This window comes from Schistocerca cancellata, chromosome 4 (genome assembly GCF_023864275.1).
Source record: "Schistocerca cancellata isolate TAMUIC-IGC-003103 chromosome 4, iqSchCanc2.1, whole genome shotgun sequence".
In the NCBI taxonomy this organism is placed as follows: domain Eukaryota; kingdom Metazoa; phylum Arthropoda; class Insecta; order Orthoptera; family Acrididae; genus Schistocerca; species Schistocerca cancellata.
In genome coordinates, this window is record NC_064629.1 from 602,885,565 (window position 1) to 602,903,170 (window position 17,606).

General features: G+C 40.9%; 1 protein-coding gene across 3 annotated transcripts in view; it reads left to right on the top strand.

Moving 5' to 3' along the window:
• The first annotated feature begins 5,567 nt into the window (after positions 1-5,567).
• Positions 5,568-17,606, top strand: part of LOC126184928 (potassium voltage-gated channel subfamily H member 2-like) — a 1,246,473-nt gene continuing 1,234,434 nt past the window's right edge. For all 3 annotated transcript variants that reach the window (XR_007536905.1, XM_049927600.1, XM_049927601.1), the window contains exon 1: positions 5,568-5,910. Coding sequence is in view for 2 of the 3 variants with exons in the window: in XM_049927600.1 (XP_049783557.1) it covers positions 5,835-5,910 (76 nt within the window). In the remaining variant the exon portion in view is untranslated. The remainder of the gene's footprint in view (positions 5,911-17,606) is intronic.

A 17,606-nucleotide genomic window follows, 5' to 3' on the forward strand; every position in this document is an offset into this window, starting at 1 on the left:
CGTCTGAACTTTTCGACTTTGGGTGTTTTCAGTCGCTAGCACCGAGAAGGACGAAGTATTTCCGCTCACGACCACCACTAATGCGCGGCTGCTGTATTGCACACATCAAGAAGAGTTTTGCATCACCCTGGTTCCCAGAAATCCTGAAGACAGACGTTGACTGTGGATATTGTATCTCAGACACAGTGCCTTTGACTGTTCAGAGATGTCACTAAACCCGCCCAAAGATGTAAACAGCCATGCATGAGCAGCGCCTATTAGACGGAGGGGGTCCGACAGCCGATCAGATCCAGTCACTCCACCAGGAAGGAGATACACGGCTCGTGTTGTCTGTAGTTCAACCATGCCCAGACGGTCAATGCCGCGGTTCGATCGCGTCCGCATTGTTAGTTTGTGCCAGGAAGGACTCTCAACAAGGGAAGTGTCCAGGCGTCTCGGTGTGAACCAAAGCGATGTTGTTCGGAGATGGAGGAGATGCGGAGAGACAGGAACTATCGATGACATGCTTCGCTCAGGCCACCCAAGGGCTACTACTGCAGTGCATGACCGCTACGTACGGATTATGGCTCGGAGGAATCCTGCCAGCAACGCCACCATGTTGAATAATGCTTTTCGTGCAGCCACAGGACGTCGTGTTACCACTCAAACTGTGCAAGCAGGCTGCATGAAGCACAACTTCACTTCCGACGTCCATGGCAAGGTCCATCTTTACAACCACGACACCATGCAGCGCGGTACAGATGAGCGCAACAACATGCCGAATGGACCGCTTAGGATTGGTATCACGTTCCCTTCGCCGATGAGTGTCGCATATGCCTTCAACCAGACAATCGTCAGACACATGTTTGGAGGCAACCCGGTCAGGCTGAACGCCTGAGACACACTGTCCAGCGAGTGCAGCAAAGTGGAGGTTTCCTGCTGTTTTGGGGTGGCATTATGTGGGGCCGACGTACGCTGCTGGTGGTCATGGAATGTGCAGTCACGGCTGTACGATACGTGAATGCCATCCTCCGACCGATAGTGGTACCATATCGGCAGCATATTGGCGAGGCATTCGTCTTCATGGACGACAATTCGCGCCACCATCGTGCAAATCTTGTGTATGACTTCCTTCAGGATAATAAAATCGCTCGAGTAGAGTGGCCTGCATGTTCTCCGGACATGAACCCTATCGAACATGCCTGGGATAGATTGAAAAGGGCTGTTTGTGGACGACATGATCAAGCAACCTCTCTGAGCCGAATCGCCGTTGAGGAGTGTGACAATCTGGACCAACAGTGCCTTGATGAACTTGTCGATAGTATGCTACGACGAATACCGGCGTGTATCAATGCAAGAGGACGTGATACTAGGTATTAGAGGCACCGGTGTGTACAGCAATCTGGACCACCAACTCTGAATGTCTCGCTGTATGGTGGTACAATATGCAATGTGTGGTTTCCATGAGCAACAAAAAGGGTGGAAATGATGTTTATGTTGTTATCTATTCTAATTTTCTGTGCAGGTTCTGGAACTCTCGAAACCGAGGTGATGCAAAACTTTTTTGACGTGTGTTTTTTTTTTTTTTTTTACTGTTTGTAACGGAAAGTAACAGCTGTAATGCAGGGAAACCTTAAGAAAACAGTGTTAAACAAAAATTTTAAGTATTTGACAAGCTAAAAAGTATTCCTTGGAATCACACAAAAATTGAAAAATAGGTAAAAACTACGTCTACAGCCGGCCGCGGTGGTCTAGCGTTCTGGCGCTGCAGTCCGGAACCGCGGGACTACTACGGTCGCAGGTTCGAATCCTGCCTCGGGCATGGGTGTGTGTGATGTCCTTAGGTTAGTTAGGTTTAAGTAGTTCTAAGTTCTAGGGGACTTATGACCTAAGATGTTGAGTCCGATAGTGCTCAGAGCCATTTGAACCATTTTGACCCTACGTCTACAAAGTCTCGGTTATGAGGCAGTCTTGGACAAAACCTCAGGTTTACTTCGATTGCCGTCAGCATCGTCGTCTGAATTGCATAACAGCATCTGTGTTTCTCTTTAACTCCTAGTAGGCAAATTATTACGTCTAGCTTTCGTCAATAACGCGCCGCGGAGATGTAACATACCTCGCGTCCAGATGTAAACTGTTAAACTTCCTTATTTGACATATATCATGCACATGCTCTATGCAATACTAAGATATTCGTATGTTGACGACTTCTTTAACCCTTTCACGTGATTGTTGCGTCGGCGCTGTGGACGAGCACCAGTCCCGTCCGGCCGTGCTAGCTGTACGGCGCATTTTTCACGCTGCCCGCGGTGCCACTCTGTCCTGCTTTCACGCTCGTAGTGTATCACAATTATTGGACATTTTACTGTATATTTATTCGGGAAAATATTTATTCAAATCACATAAGTTTTTGATATTGTGTGTCATGTCTGTGCACAAATCCAAGTCTGGGGATATCAATGGAACAGCTGGAGTAGCACGTGTACCTGATGTAGAGGAAACCACAATAGGTGTTTCATGTTTCAGATTCGGACGTTGATTCAAAGTCACTATCCAGTATGAGAGAACGAGCGTCCTCCACAGTATATCGTTTATCTGCCACATCACTTCTAGTACAAACTGAGGTTAACATCACGTCACTTCAGATTCGACACGTGGCGGGAAATGAGCAGTCAACTGAAGCGAAACCAACGCTTTGTAACTGAATGCAACTGCCACCTAGTGACACTAGTCAACTACAGACACTGAACAAACCCTCTAGATGATACATACAGGTAGGTCAAACTTCCAGACAAGTCGAGCGTAGTGAAGCGGAGCGGAACTGCTACAGCAGTCCACCGGCTGGCCGGCACGTGCCACACTCGACTGTTGCAGTCCACCGACTGAGCGACACATTTGCTCCCGACTTCTACAGAAGTTCACCTGAGCGAAAAGGTTAAAACTTCCAGCACTTAAATGCGTGAACAAGAATTTTCGTTCCGGTCGAAGTGGCCGTGCGGTTCTAGGCGCTACAGTCTGAAACCGAGCGACCGCTACGGTCGCAGATTCGAATCCTGCCTCGGGCATGGATGTGTGTGATGTCCTTAGGTTAGTTATATTTAATTAGTTCTAAGTTCTAGGCGACTGATGACCTCAGAAGTTAAGTCGCATAGTGCTCAGAGCCATTTGAACCATTTGAAGAATTTTCGTGCGCCCAGACACAATCTTGTGTTTCTTCGTAAGATTGTGCTAAATAAAGCTTAGAAGTCCAACGATTTACTTTCAGGTGATAATAGCCCTCGTCATCGACGAAGTGTAGGAAGCAGAGTCTCAAATTTCTACCGGTATTCCTGAGTCAGATGCGCAACGAGAACAACTGGCCAGTGTAGCAACTACTAGGAAACTCTCGGACCCCGCCTTCTTTTGTAGGTTCGAACCGTCACAACTTAATTGTAATTACTGTAAAATTGAGTGAATAGAAACACTTTTGAACTTCAAAAAATAAAAATGATATTTTTAAAAAGAAACATGAAAATCAAAATTATGTGAGATTATAGGTATTGTATTTAAATTTATAATTAGTTTTGGGCTTTAGCTCGCGATTCTATATCGTAAAAAGTAAAAAACTTTATCTTTCTATTGACTCCGGTAAAAGAGGGGTCAACAGAAAAAGTAGTGTTAGTCTCATTATTATTTCCTATTTATTCGTCTTAGGGATGGCTCATATGGCTCTAAGCACTATGGGACTTAACATCTGAGGTCATCAGTCCCCTAGACGTAGAACTACTTAAACCTAACTAATCTAAGAATATCACACACATCCATGTCCGAGGCAGGATTCTAACCCACAACCGTAGCAGCAGCGCGGTTCTGGACTGAAGGGCCTAGAGCCGCTCGGTCACAGCGGCCGGCTCTTAGGGATGAATAGGGCTATGTCAGAATCTGTTCTGGATTTAGAAGAATAACAAAGAAATTTTATCTGGTTCAGCATAGTTTTATTTGATAGAAAAAGTAAAACATATTGCATAAATTGTACTTTTTGTTCTGTTTTCCAAATAAAAATTGTTATATCTCTAATTACTTTATTTTAACATGAAATTGATAAACTCGGCCTTTTTGTTTACATCTTAAGTCAGTGACATCATGTTTAAAAACCATGTCTCAATCTCAAGTCGTACCCCAGAAGTAACGAAGAACTTTCGAAAATCTCCTTGACTAAAAAAATGACTCATCTGTTAAAATAAACGCGTCTAATCGCCTTTTTTTCAATAAAATATCAACATAACGTTGGCCTTCTAAATAAAAAATTGTACATCCATACGATCTAAATGACTGCCTACTTTTCCATATACTTTAATCACTACCTAATCTCCTGGGTTGAGAACAGCGTCAGATGCTTCATTTCCATCTAATTCTTTGTCATCTTCTGAAGAAACTCCAATATTGTTTTAAATCATCCCATAAGTTCTGAGCACAGAACCCTTCATTTTCAATTAGCCGGAAGACAAGACAGACTAAAGTATATTTTAAAACTGAACTTTTGGTTAACGAAGCGGGTTTGCAAAAATGGTTCAAAAGGCTCTGAGCACTATGAGACTTAACATATGAGGTCATCAGTCCCCTAGAACTTAGAACTAATTAAACCTAAGTAACCTAAGGACATCACACACATCCATGCCCGAGGCAGGATTCGAACCTGCGACCGTAGCGGTCGCGCGGTTCCAGACTGAAGCGCCTAGAACCGATCGGCCACATCGGCCGGCCCGGGATTGCACATCTGCTTACCGTGCACTATTAAACCAACAGAATTTATATTTGTGATTACAATTAAAGTTCGCAGTAAGCACATTCAGTAACACTTCCGATGTTTGTTATATAGTGATCAAAACGTGTATTGACAGTGTCGTCAGTTTTGAAATTCGTAATTTCCCTGTTAAACTGGTTCAGTACCAAGGTGGACAAACCAACCTTTTAATTATGCTCCCATGTTTCCTTCTGACACGAAAACATATAACTTTTTTTAGTAGTTTCGATTCTATTCATCCCATTGTTTCTATTCACCCATTTCACGGTACTCTAGTCTGAAACTTCCTATAGTCTTTCGCTATACTCCTGTTGCTGCTGATATTCATAACTATAAAGGCATCTAAATACAGTGTACAACGCAAACTACGTGTCACAGACAGTAGTAAACTCCTCAGCAGTGTAGTTGCAACAGGTATTTTTGTAATTGTTTCGTGTTCTTGTTCGTAGTTGCTGCACCAGTCAGCGTGCACGTTCTGCATCTGAAATATTTCAAAACGTCAGAACAAGTTTGGCGTTATGCCCCAGTCACCATGAAAATTTTCAATTCGACCGCAAAACAGACAAAAAAAGCTGGAAGTTTCTACATGAGAATGCTATAGCTGTAGCTAGACAGAACACTCGACACGACAGAATGACAGTTGTGAGCAGCCGTGGCTTGGGCGCCTCATCATTTGATTACGCTCGCCGCTCGTCGTGTTGGCAGCGTTGGGCGCATTTGACTGGTAGCGCCCCCTGCGCCAGGCTGCGCAGGCCCCGGCCCCCTCCGCCTCGGCTACCGACGGCGACGCGCAGTGTGCCGGCGTCCGCCTACGCAGTAGGTCGGCCGATGCTCCGCTCTCTAGTCGCGTAGTAACTCTTTCACATTTTCGTTTCAATTTTCGATTTAGGGTAACGGCAGCTGCTTAAACTAGAACTTAAAATGTAGATAACCCGCTTTCGTGCTTAGTCATTCGGAGACCCTCGAGCAGTCAAGTGAAAACCTAAAATACCGAATCGTGTGTGTGTGGTGTTGAGCTTTGTATTTTTTACGCGGTAAACATTGGTTTTGTACTGAACAAGTAGATTCAGCAATGCCAGTTCGAAGAGGACACGTCGCTCCACGGACTACAATCATCGAGACAATTATACGAAAATTTGACACTCATAGTAAGTACTCGATTTTATGACTTTAAGAGTTGGTATCTATTCATTCATAAACGACAACTGATAACAGATATCGAGTGTGCTCAGCGCCAAATTACGTGCTGCCCTGGTACAGATATAGCTGTGTAACGGTGTATCATTCGCAAGCGATTCCTGAGTGTGCTCTAAATAAACTGCGCGCTCGCAATACACCGAGGGCGCATTCTTAATTGCGTAAGCGAGCCTTTCCCCTGACTTTTGTCTGGAGGCTTTTTCGCTTAGTCGTTTTATTATTTTATGCGCCTTCTGAGGCGGTTATTTTTAAGTTATTTCGTAGTTTATTTTCACAATAGCGTATTGGTCAGATGAGAAAGAAACATGTATAAGAGTAAATTTTGAGCCTTCAATTAAACATATTTCCAGTTCTGTGCTGAAGCCTTTTAGCAGTCCACCGTATGTTTGTTGTTCCTGAAATTTCAAAGAATAAAGATTTTAAACGACGGAAATCATCTCTCTTTAAGGAAAAAGGTATATGTCATTTCCAACCGTATGACGTGCGTGATCCGATTATTAAGAGTGGCGCAGTTACGTGCGCGTCAGCTGCTGTAAATGTCAGGTCTGAATTGAGGTATTTACCGGGACCGGCGCATTACAAATTTCATTCGTTAGAAATGTACTTTTGCAAAATGTGACCCATGTTTAGTTCAGTTAAACTCTGCAATTTAGTTTTTTTGAGTATTTGCAAAGAGTTCAAGGAAGTATTAGCCGAACAAAAGTCAGTTATATTGAATTAATTTGCTAAGGTTAAAGAAAAATGTGTTTTACACCACAGTCTAGATTTACTTATAGTCACTCTCTGAAATCTGCAATCCAAACCGCAGTTAGTACTGCTGTTTTGTAAAGTAACAGCATTTGTAGAGAAACGTTACTTATGGAATACAAAATATTTTATATAGATAGCAGCAATCAGCCATAATTTGGTTGTAAATAACTGTATGTAAAAATACCGTTACTCGTTTGGAATTTACCAAATTCATGGTCAGCGACTATTTACTAAGTTTGTTAGTCACGTATGTGAAACAAGCAGCATGAGACTTTTTGACGAAATAAGTTTGTAACCCCTGTTAAGGTGAATTAATTAGAATTCGAAACTGGCAACAAGGTTTTAAAGTAAAACGTAAAATCAAGTTGTGACTGATTTATGCTTTCCATTACAATTGTTCTGATTTAGTGCACCAACGTGAGACTGTGATTATTATTTCAATATGTCTACTTCTAGTGATTTCTTTTGGACATATTGCAACACGAACATATAACTGCGCCCCCTGTCTTTTGGCATCTTGCAGAAGATGTAACAGATGAGTGTAATACAGAATAGTTTGATGGTTCTGGTCGATTTCAATGGCCGTGCCTGTAAATGTTCCTCATACAGTACTTTTACTTTCGTTATACAACGCTCACTCCTACATCGCAGGTTAATGTTTAATTGTTGCGACGCACCAGTAGTTTTATCACATTGTTTTCTTCACAGGTGCAGAGTGAGACAACTACTTCTCTCGAAACCTCTGCAGCTTCATTGTGTGTGCGCCTCACAATTTGTGCTTGATGAATATATTTAGCATCTTCATGAAACTTAGTGATTGAATGTTTGCTGAGATTTTCGCAAGATGAAAAAAAAAAAATGTGAGGTGCACAATTTTATTTAATACAAAAAATATAATGATTTCAGGAGGACATCGAAACTTGATTAAAAGTATAAATATCCACCTGTGCACCAGTTTTATCCTTCTGAATAGTCAGTTTTATGCAGTTGTGGGATAAGCGAATTGTAAATGAGAATTCTTGAAAGTAAAGTTCTTTCGTTTGCTAGAGGAGTTGGTTGTCTTTGGCATGAAAGAGACATATTTTTCTCTGGATGCATTGTTTTGCGCAGTCATCTGAAACAATTGTAAAGGCGCTGTTCTGTGCAGGGCTGACAGTAGTAGCTCGCAGTTTAATTGTTGTTGTTAACAACGGAGAATGAACTGAAGTTCACATTAAATGCGTCGTTAAGAAAGTTCTAGGTGGTCTAAAAACAGAAATGTAGAATGTTCCAAACTCCTGTCGCCCCCTCTCGCTCTCTGGCCCCCCCTCTCCTCCTTCAACAATAAACCGTGTGAAACCAAGTTGACAGCGAAACAACGATAATACTCGGCAGATATATTCGCTCCGTTACATTAAATTAAAAATTGTGTCAATGGAGCATTAGCGCGAGTCGCAGCTATTAAAATTTATTTAGAATAAAAAATTCCAGTTATTACCATTTATGAACGACTTTTACAGGGAAAAAAGTTTCCACATTATTGTCTCAAGGAATAAAATTACAAGTAAATTTTTACCTGCTTTGCTTAGGAATTTCTTATTCGGATCCTTCTTCTTTTATGTGGAAGAAAACTATATTTTCACGCCAAAGACAGTAATACAGCTTCAGTAACTTTTATCTGATATGCAACCGCATCGTCAGGTTGTCGACCAATACTGCAAGTGGTCTCCGTCAAAATTTTATAGAAACTGGCAACGGCTGTGAAAGTCAATACAGTGTCAGAGAGACTACTCGATGTGTTGTTTTATTTGAGTGTTGTGCAGTTGACGTCGAATGAAATAATATTAATACTTAGTAGTTTTACGTTCCGGTGACTACAACAGTTAACTTAATTGTACTTAATATTTGGGAAGAAGGTGATAAAAATATCGAGGATACGAATTACGCATTCTGATGCAGGGATATCGCTGACAACCCGCTTCTCTGTTCTATACACAAACAGGCATGTTCCAAGTATTAATAATTGTAGGATTGGCTAATTGACACGGTAACTATTAATTTGGCAAAGCCAACCTAGGTGATCCACTGTTGCTTGCGTCATTTAAAGCAACTGAATCTACGTCTACATCCACATACCTACTCCGCAAGCCACTGTATGGTGCATGGTGGAGGGTACCACGTACCGTTACAAATCATTTCCTTTCGTATTAGACTCGCAAATAGAGCGATGAAAAAGCGATATAACTGTCCGTAAAACTCCTAATTTCTCTAATCACATCTCCGTGGCCCATCCGCGAAATGTACGTTGACGTCAGTCATCCTTAAATGCCAGTGCTCTAAATTCCCTTAGTAGAGCTTCGCGAAAAGAACGTCGCCTTTCCTTTAGGGATATCCATTTTAGTTCACGAAGCATCTCCGTAATACTTGGGTGCTGATCGAACCTATCGCTAACAGATCTAGCAACACGCCTCTGAAATGCTTCGATATCTTTCTTTAATTCGACAAGGTGGGAAGGTCCCAAACACTTGAGCAGTACTCAAGAATGGGTCGAAATCGTGTTCTATACGCCATTTCCTATATGTACAAGCTACACTTCCCAAAAATTCTTCGAATAAAATTAAGCCCGCCACTCGCCTTTCCTACTACCAATCTAACATGCTCGTTCCATTCATAACGCTTTGCAGCGTTACTGGTAGACATCTAATCGATGCGACTGCGTCAAGCAGCACACTGCCGATGCTGTAATCGAACGTCACTGGATTGTTTCTCCTGCGCATACGCATTAACTTACATTTCTCTTCACTTAGCGCAAGCTGCCATTCATCACACCTACTAGAAATTCTAAGTCCTCTTGTATCCTCCTGCAGTCACTCAACGACGACACCTTCCCGTGCACCACAGCTTCATCAACAAGTAGCCGTAAGTTGCTGCTTACCCTGTCCGTATATAGAGAATTAGAGCGAACCTATCTCCCTTTCTTGGGGCACTCCTGACGATGCCCTTCTTTCTGATGAACACTCGCCGTCTACGACAACATACTGGTTGATTTTATTACTTATGAAGTCTTCGAGTCACTCACATATCTGGGAACCTAATCGTTATACTCGGACCTTCGTCAACACTCTACCGTGAGGTACCGTGTCAAACGCTTTCCTGTGACGTCGAGAGATTTTGTATAATGCGTGTACTTCTTTCCTGTTTATACCTTTAAATTTTCTCTACACTCTACACGTAAAATAATAATTTTTAGCGGTATCTAAGCAGTTGTGGAGTGTTTCTTTTAGACAAGGAATTTTAAGATGGTAGGCCATCTCTCATATTTTCTATACACTTTTAAGAAGTTAGTTCGGCCATGTGAGTTAATTATGCCACCTAATTAACAGCTGTGGCATGTAAATGACCTGTGTGGAACTGCCATTTAGCCATGGGGTTTAACTATACATGCGCCCTTGTCTCTGGTTGGTCTAATACTTGTTCAGAAGTATTGTTGCGGCTGGTTTGTGCTATGGAACACATTACAAAATAGCTGAGTTTCAGCATATTCATAATAACGATTACATACCATCAACATCATTGCTACTGCATCGCAAATAGTATGCTTATGTGCTTTAGCAGTGGCTAGTGTTAGGTGAGTACGGGAAGTTTGATACTCGCACAAAGACGAACATATTTAAGTGCACTGAGACCCCCGAGTATCAGTTTAGTCGCAGAGAAGCTCTTCATACCTTCATGTATCGGACTGAGATTGTTTGCAAAGGGCACGAATAACTCGTGCGTGGATCGGAGAAGGCGAGTAAGCCTATTGCAGCACTTGAGTAAAGCAGCTGATTGTGCAAGTGGAGCAATTGAACAATAACAATAAGAAAGAGAAGGGAAGAGTTTCATTTCGTTTTGATACACGAGTTTTCTGATGCTTTGGTAATTATATTCTGTTATTACTTTTCTCTGTGACGTTTCAGTTACGTGATACCAAAAGAAATGGCGGGTTTATAATACAAGCTAAAACTAAAATACAATGCTTCATTCATTTTATTTTTAAATTATGATTCTGTTTCCAGTTATATTAAGAGAAGTCATACGCTGCAAGGCTCCATTGCTAAATTCGTAGAGCGATGATCCATACTCTCACTGTCTCTCATTTACTTTTTCACACAAGTTGCTCGTCGCAGTATTGGAGAATTCGCTCAGATGTGGCAACTCATGGACTTGGGCGGATATTTGTTTTAATGATTGAGAATGTAAGAATCTTTTTGTTGATGCGGCAAATGAAGAGACTGAAATATTGACTTCATTACACATATTCACATGCTATTCTGTACAGTATACCCGTCGTGGAAAATCAGTAAATTTTTGGGCTACTTCTCTCATCATTGTAAACTAATAAGGGTTCTAAAAATAAAAAATAGTTTGATTGAAGTTTATGGAAGCGTATGTTTTTATGGAAACGCTTAGTTTATACTAATGGGAGTAGCAACTCAAAAAAATTACTGATTTTCCGCGACAGTTGTACTTAACAGAATAGCAGATGAACATATTTAATGAAGTCAATATTTATGTCACATATCACACAGTAAGTGGTATTCGGGGAACTTTCTGACTGATACACAATGGGCAACACACTGCTTCAGCAATTACATACGATGCATATCAAAAGATTCGTGAGTAGGTTTAGGAAGTCAGATGGTGTAATGTACGTATAAAATACTTTAGAACGTACATAAATATAGTAACTAAATTCATCATTAATCTTTTTTTCCAACTTTGAGGTAGTAGTGGATATCAACCTATACTTCTGTATTTCATACCTGCAGAAATTTATTAGTAAATAGCCGTGTATGGACAGGGAAAACACAATATCCAGCACTAAATTTCCTGCTTTTGTATGGCTCATTTATTCTTCATTGAGCCATTGTTATTTGAAATTCAGCTTACCAGAGTGACACAGAAAACAATATGGCTAAGCGTAAGCATTTGTCGTTCCCTGCAGGAGCCTAAGGAGACCTAGAAATTTTACCCTCATGCTTGTTACTCAGAGTCGAAAAGAAGCATATACTTAAAGAAATTTATTTTCCTCTTTTAAAAACTGTATAATATTCGAAAACGTAGATAACATTCTGGTGCCCATATTAATTACAGAATTGTCAGATTCTTTTTATAATTTTAGGAGTTTTTCTAAGCTGTGGAGATGCCAGGGATCGCACTGAAGATCTAACCTTAACCTTTATCCACGGAGAGCAAACCAAGGTGTAACAATGAACAGCGCATGCATCACTGCAGAGCTGTCCTACGTTAACAGGAGACGCCCTCCTAGTACTAAAATTACGCGTCATTAACAAAATGAGCACAAAGCACTCGGACTTCTTGAATTATAGTTTGCTTAGTGTCGCGTTACCATTGTTTACTTAAAATTTCTCTCTTCTAGACTACGAGACTAAATATTACTTCACGGAAACTAAAAGCAGTTAGCGGCCATATGTTTGAACCTGCACCTGTAAAAGTCTGAAAACTTGGCGACCAGTGTAACATGCTTATTCACAGCACTGAACTGTCATCATCCGTGGCAGTGGCTGGATTGGACTGTGTAAAAATTGGAATGTATAAAAATTGGGACTTTTTACGGACGCTGATGACTACACAGTTGAGCGCCCCACAAACCAAACATCATCCAACAACAACAACAACACACACGGAGTCGCCTGTTGGTCAGATGCAGTATCGATATCTGCAGGAGCAATTGCTGAATCATTGGTCCGTGCAAATCCACTACTTCTCTACACGTCGCCACCTGAAATCAACCGTTTAAAATTAAATGACTCGATGGAGTTCCGATATTAGCTCTTGCTTCTAGGCAGTTTGACAAGGTGCTGCTGGACTGATGAAGGAAACTGATATTTTATTGTTTACGAAGGTCATCGTGCGAAAAATGATTAACGAACATAGTTGGTGTCTGCTTCACTCCTGCTTATTAAGCATGTGCGTTTCCGAAAGTTGTGCTGTGATTAACACAATGGAGCAAAAGGCGACTTCAGATCCTTGATCAGTTATAGGATGTAGTTTTTCCCTGCTTTCCGTAAACTACTTCAGGTGATTTGGGGTTCGTTGCTTAAATGAACGCCGAACTATCTTTCCTTCCCCATTCTCGTTCTATCCGAACTAGTATTTCACCTCTGAGTACGTCGACGGAACTTTCAAATCGACAATCGTTCCTTTATTTTTCTTAACTGAGGAGAGAACCTATAGAATTACTATATATGAATTGGAGGACACTCACAAAATACAGTTATTAGAAGAAAAATATTAGACGTAGTGTCGGAAGGAAGTAGAACAAGATTTTATGTCCGCCGGGCCTAAGGACAAGCTCGGATCGGGGGAGGGATGAGGAAGGAAATCGGCCGTGTCCTTTCCCAAGGCATTTACCTTAAGCGATTTAGGAAAGCAGTGAAAAACCTAAATACAGAGATCTGAACCGCCGACGTCATCATATCGACACAGGATGTTGAAGCACATACATCAAATTAAACTTAACATGGATGTCGAATGGAACGTTCGTGCAAAACGTTGTATATAAGAATCTATGCAAGAGAAGAAACACTTCCTAGGGAAAAAAACAGGTAAGCGAAAAATGGATCTGGACACGAAGTAAAAAGCGGATCCCTACACAGAGTAAAAAGAAACAGCGTCAAGTGCGTTGCGCGCCTTGGTCAGTAGTACTGAGGACGATGCATATGGAATCAAACGGCAAACCTATCAGATACTCAGATACTTGAAGCTTCCAGCTAAGATTAGGGATAAACAGTTCAATCAACCAAACAGGAAATCTTGCACTGGAAAGTGTTTGAGAATGACAGAATATAATATTAGAATAACTATATTAAATTTGAGTCGTGGAAGGTTCGTAACATCAAGGTCGTTGTGACTAATAAACATGAGTGGGAAGAAAAGATCCCGTTGTAAAAAAATAAGATGCACATAGGAGCGTAAGACAGGAATAATAGAGGACCGCAGAGAAGAACAACTGGATGTATTCCGGCCATTCAACTTTTTCCACTTGACTATTATCAAATGTATTTCTTTACGATCGCGATTTCGGCTATTGTGCCAACTGTCACGCCTGCTGCAGGCGCAGTGATAAATGGAAGTGTAGTATTGTCGTGAATTATTACATGTAGTGCAACGCCCTTTCGTGTAGATGCTGAGGAATCCTGTGTTATTGTTCAAATGGCACGGAATAAATGAATATTATTGACACGGGAATAACGACTTTAAGAGAAATGAATGTACCTTGACGCTTTTCATAGTGAAATATTGCGTAGGAATGGCACAATAGCTGAAACGAGGATCGGAAAGAAATGCATTTAATAACATCATAATACATTCAATTACTGCATTTACAAAATTCTTTAGTACTGTGGATGCATGTAATTCAAATACAGGTGGATTCCGTAAAGATCGCCCACGTATGCATGCGGTTCCCTTCATCCTACAGATGGAAGATAAGAAATTAATTTCAAAACGTGAATACCGAGAGACTGACAAAGTGAATCAAAGTAGGCAGTTGTAGAAACGTGAACTCACAGGCATCGATAGGAAATTACACTCGTCGTTAGAAGCCTGTACGAATGTGTCGCTTGTGTTGTAGGCAATTCCACTGATGGGGCAGGCATGATCTGTGGTACTGTCTCCCTCATTTCAGACCTGGAATGTATCGTAAAACAATAAACAGAGAAAGGAAGGAATAGATCAACCATTGCCGGTAACCAGATCCCTGTCCCTTACCAAATAAGTTTGCACTAAGCACACGATTATATCACTGCATCAATATTTTATGCGAACGATTTAACTTTCTGGTTAATTTTTTGTATCACCGAAGCGAATTTTCGTCAAGATCTGACATTTAGTGCTCTAGGATATTCGGTAGCTTGAAGCAATATTACTGATTGCGGGAAAAGTTTACTCCAGTTAACCGTGCTTTGATTATCACCAAAATGCTCGTATATTGGATCTGCTTGGTAGGTAGACAGTCTTTCAGCGTAATTCGTTGATACAAATTTGACGTATGTTTGACGTCTGTTTAAGCGCGTGACATTCGTCAGCTTACGATGCTGACGGTGGAGGTGACATGTCCGTGCTCTACTTGAGCTACTTTCTGCCGAAAATCCCTACAGAGTTATATAACTTTGTAAATGGAGGTCAGGACTTCCAGTCACGTCACGTTTAATATTTCTAAATGCGAATACCCCTTCTTGTCTGCTTCGCATTAAAGCAGTGTGGAGTTAGTGTGTTTCGACAGGTGTAAGTGCTGCAAAATATTATATCTGCCAGCAAAGGACATGTTATATGGCAGACGAATGTTCATGCGTAATAGGTGAGAAAAGTATGTCAAAAACCAAGGAGAGTTTGACAAAACCCGCACTTGGTTCTAGGCTGTAGGACATTCTTTCTACATGGGGCTCGCGCTTTGTGACATTTCTGCTCTGCAGCAGGAAGAGTAGGAAGAATCGTTCTGGAGTGGTTGTTCTGAATTAAACAGCCACCATCGAATATTCCTCCCCTGCCTTTCCCAAGCAGATTCGCAGAGAATGAATACTTTTATTCTGTATGACATCTGTAATTAATGTTAATAAGTGTTAATGATCCCTTTTCTAGTCGCCATATTCGTGTCTAAGAATATTCTTACATTTTTCTATACTTTTCTGTTGGTATTTTACTTACCGAGCCTCGCCCTGACACACTAAACCTGCTTGGTATCAGAAAATGGTAAACTTGGTGCAGTTTTAGGCGTCATTGCTTAGTATGTGTCAGTAACGCGAGTATTGGTGGCTCAACATGTCTCCGACTTACGAAGAGTAAATTCCCGCGACGAAGACTTAATATTGAGTTATTGGTTATATCGATTACTAAATCTCTGTTACCTATCATTGCTCTTTTTATTTCTTCTTATAACTGGTTTCAATCAAGTACTAGGCTTGGTTGGTTGTTGTGCTGCAAGAGTCTGCACAACATTTCTCTGATTTATTTTGTAAAGTTAATTGTGCATTGACCATTAGTACGTTTCTATTCATGTTAGTTGCAGTATTTAGAGTATGTATCATTAGCAGAACTGAATTCCTAAGTCTGTATAAAGAATTGAAAGAATTCCATATCTAATCTGATTACAGTATAAATGGTAAGCCGTTGAAGCGCCTGACGTTGTTTGAATTCCAACTGGCAGCAGTACGAAGCGACATGAAATGGAACAAAGATGTAAAATCAGCAGTAAAGACTAAGATCTGCTGTGAGGGTCCTGAGAAAGAATGGTGCATCAATAAAGGAAACAGATTGAAAAATGGTAGCGGAAGCAATTCAAGCGTAGGTCCTACTGCTCCGGTATTTGAAGTCCATTTTAAGTAGGTATGGCAGCATGTATCGAAGGAATTCAGATGCGTTTTTGGTCAGTAGAGCCCCTATAGAAATGTACCGCATATACTCAAGCAACTTAATTATTTGAAAAACAGGCATCGCTGTGCTCGCAAAACCGTGTTGAGTAAATTTGGAAAACCCGGGAACTGAGGTAGACTGTTCAACACTTTTATTTTGCATTCATCATATATCTGACGTAGCCATCATGAAAATAACAGAGATTAGAACGTTCTTTTCAGCCCATACGCGAATGAAGTGGGACAAGAATGGGTTAGTACTACTACTACAGAGTGTCATCGATAATACAGTGTGCAGTGGCTTGCGGAGCAGATATATGCGGAATTTCGCGCACGTCATCCGTCTACGAATAGAATAACATTCGCGTGTTTATGTGCTTATTTCGTTAGTACGGCAGACAGGAATAAATACACTGCCATTCGCCCAGACTGGTTTGAGAAACTCCATTGATGGGTACTTTTCAATACGGGACAAAGTCCTCTGGAATATTTAGCAGCTTCATCTGATGCCTGTGATACTGATATGAAATATGTAGTTTAAATTAGACTTGAGTTGGCGCGTATTTTAATTTAAGAGGTAATAACAAACTTATCACAGATATGTGAATGTATATACACTGGGGTATATAAGGTAATTTTTAACTCTGTAACATAGCCACTCATCATCAAGTAGAAACCAATTTGGAATACTTACTTATCTGATTACATTACAGCTGCGAAGATGTACAAAAGGCATATTTTAAGAAACATTCAAGCTGTTTCATATTATTAATAATGTATACATCAGCTGGTTTTACAAAGAAATTATTCATTGGAGTAAGGGAGTTGACCACTAATAAATTCTTTAAACTCCTCTTAAACTGAACTTTACCAATAACTAAACTTTTTATGGCTGCTGGTACGCTATAATGTGTGTACCTGAGTGATGGACACCTTTCTAGACCAAAGTAACTAATTTTAAATATTAGTGTAGATTACTCGCATTTCTAGCACTGATGCCATGAACTGAGATGTTCGGTTCAAAACGGGGTATGTTACTCGTGAAAAATTTCGTGAAGGATTAAATGTATTGCTAGCCATTAAAACTGCAACACCATGAAGAAGGCAAACAACAAAGTTTACTAAATGCTTGGATACGCACATAGTATGTTGGAGTAACGTCATATACGAGGGTTATTCGGAAAGTAAGGTCCGATCGGTCGCGAAATGGAAACTACAGTGAAAATCCGATAAAACTTCGCCCATATATGTTGGACAGTATGTCTAGTATGCCCATCGATCGCGTCACGCCGCTCTTTTCAGTATGAATGCACAGTGAGAACGTAAAGATGCCTAGAAAATAGTGACTCCCACGAAATTTGTGTGCCTGTTGAGAGATTTCTCCTGATTCCATGGCAACCCCAAATAGCGTAACTTTCATGCATTTTCTTCTCGGCCGCAAACTGCAGGGTTAATGAGGACTTTTCTCCCCCTGATTTTCATCTCTGCTGTCATGAAGACAA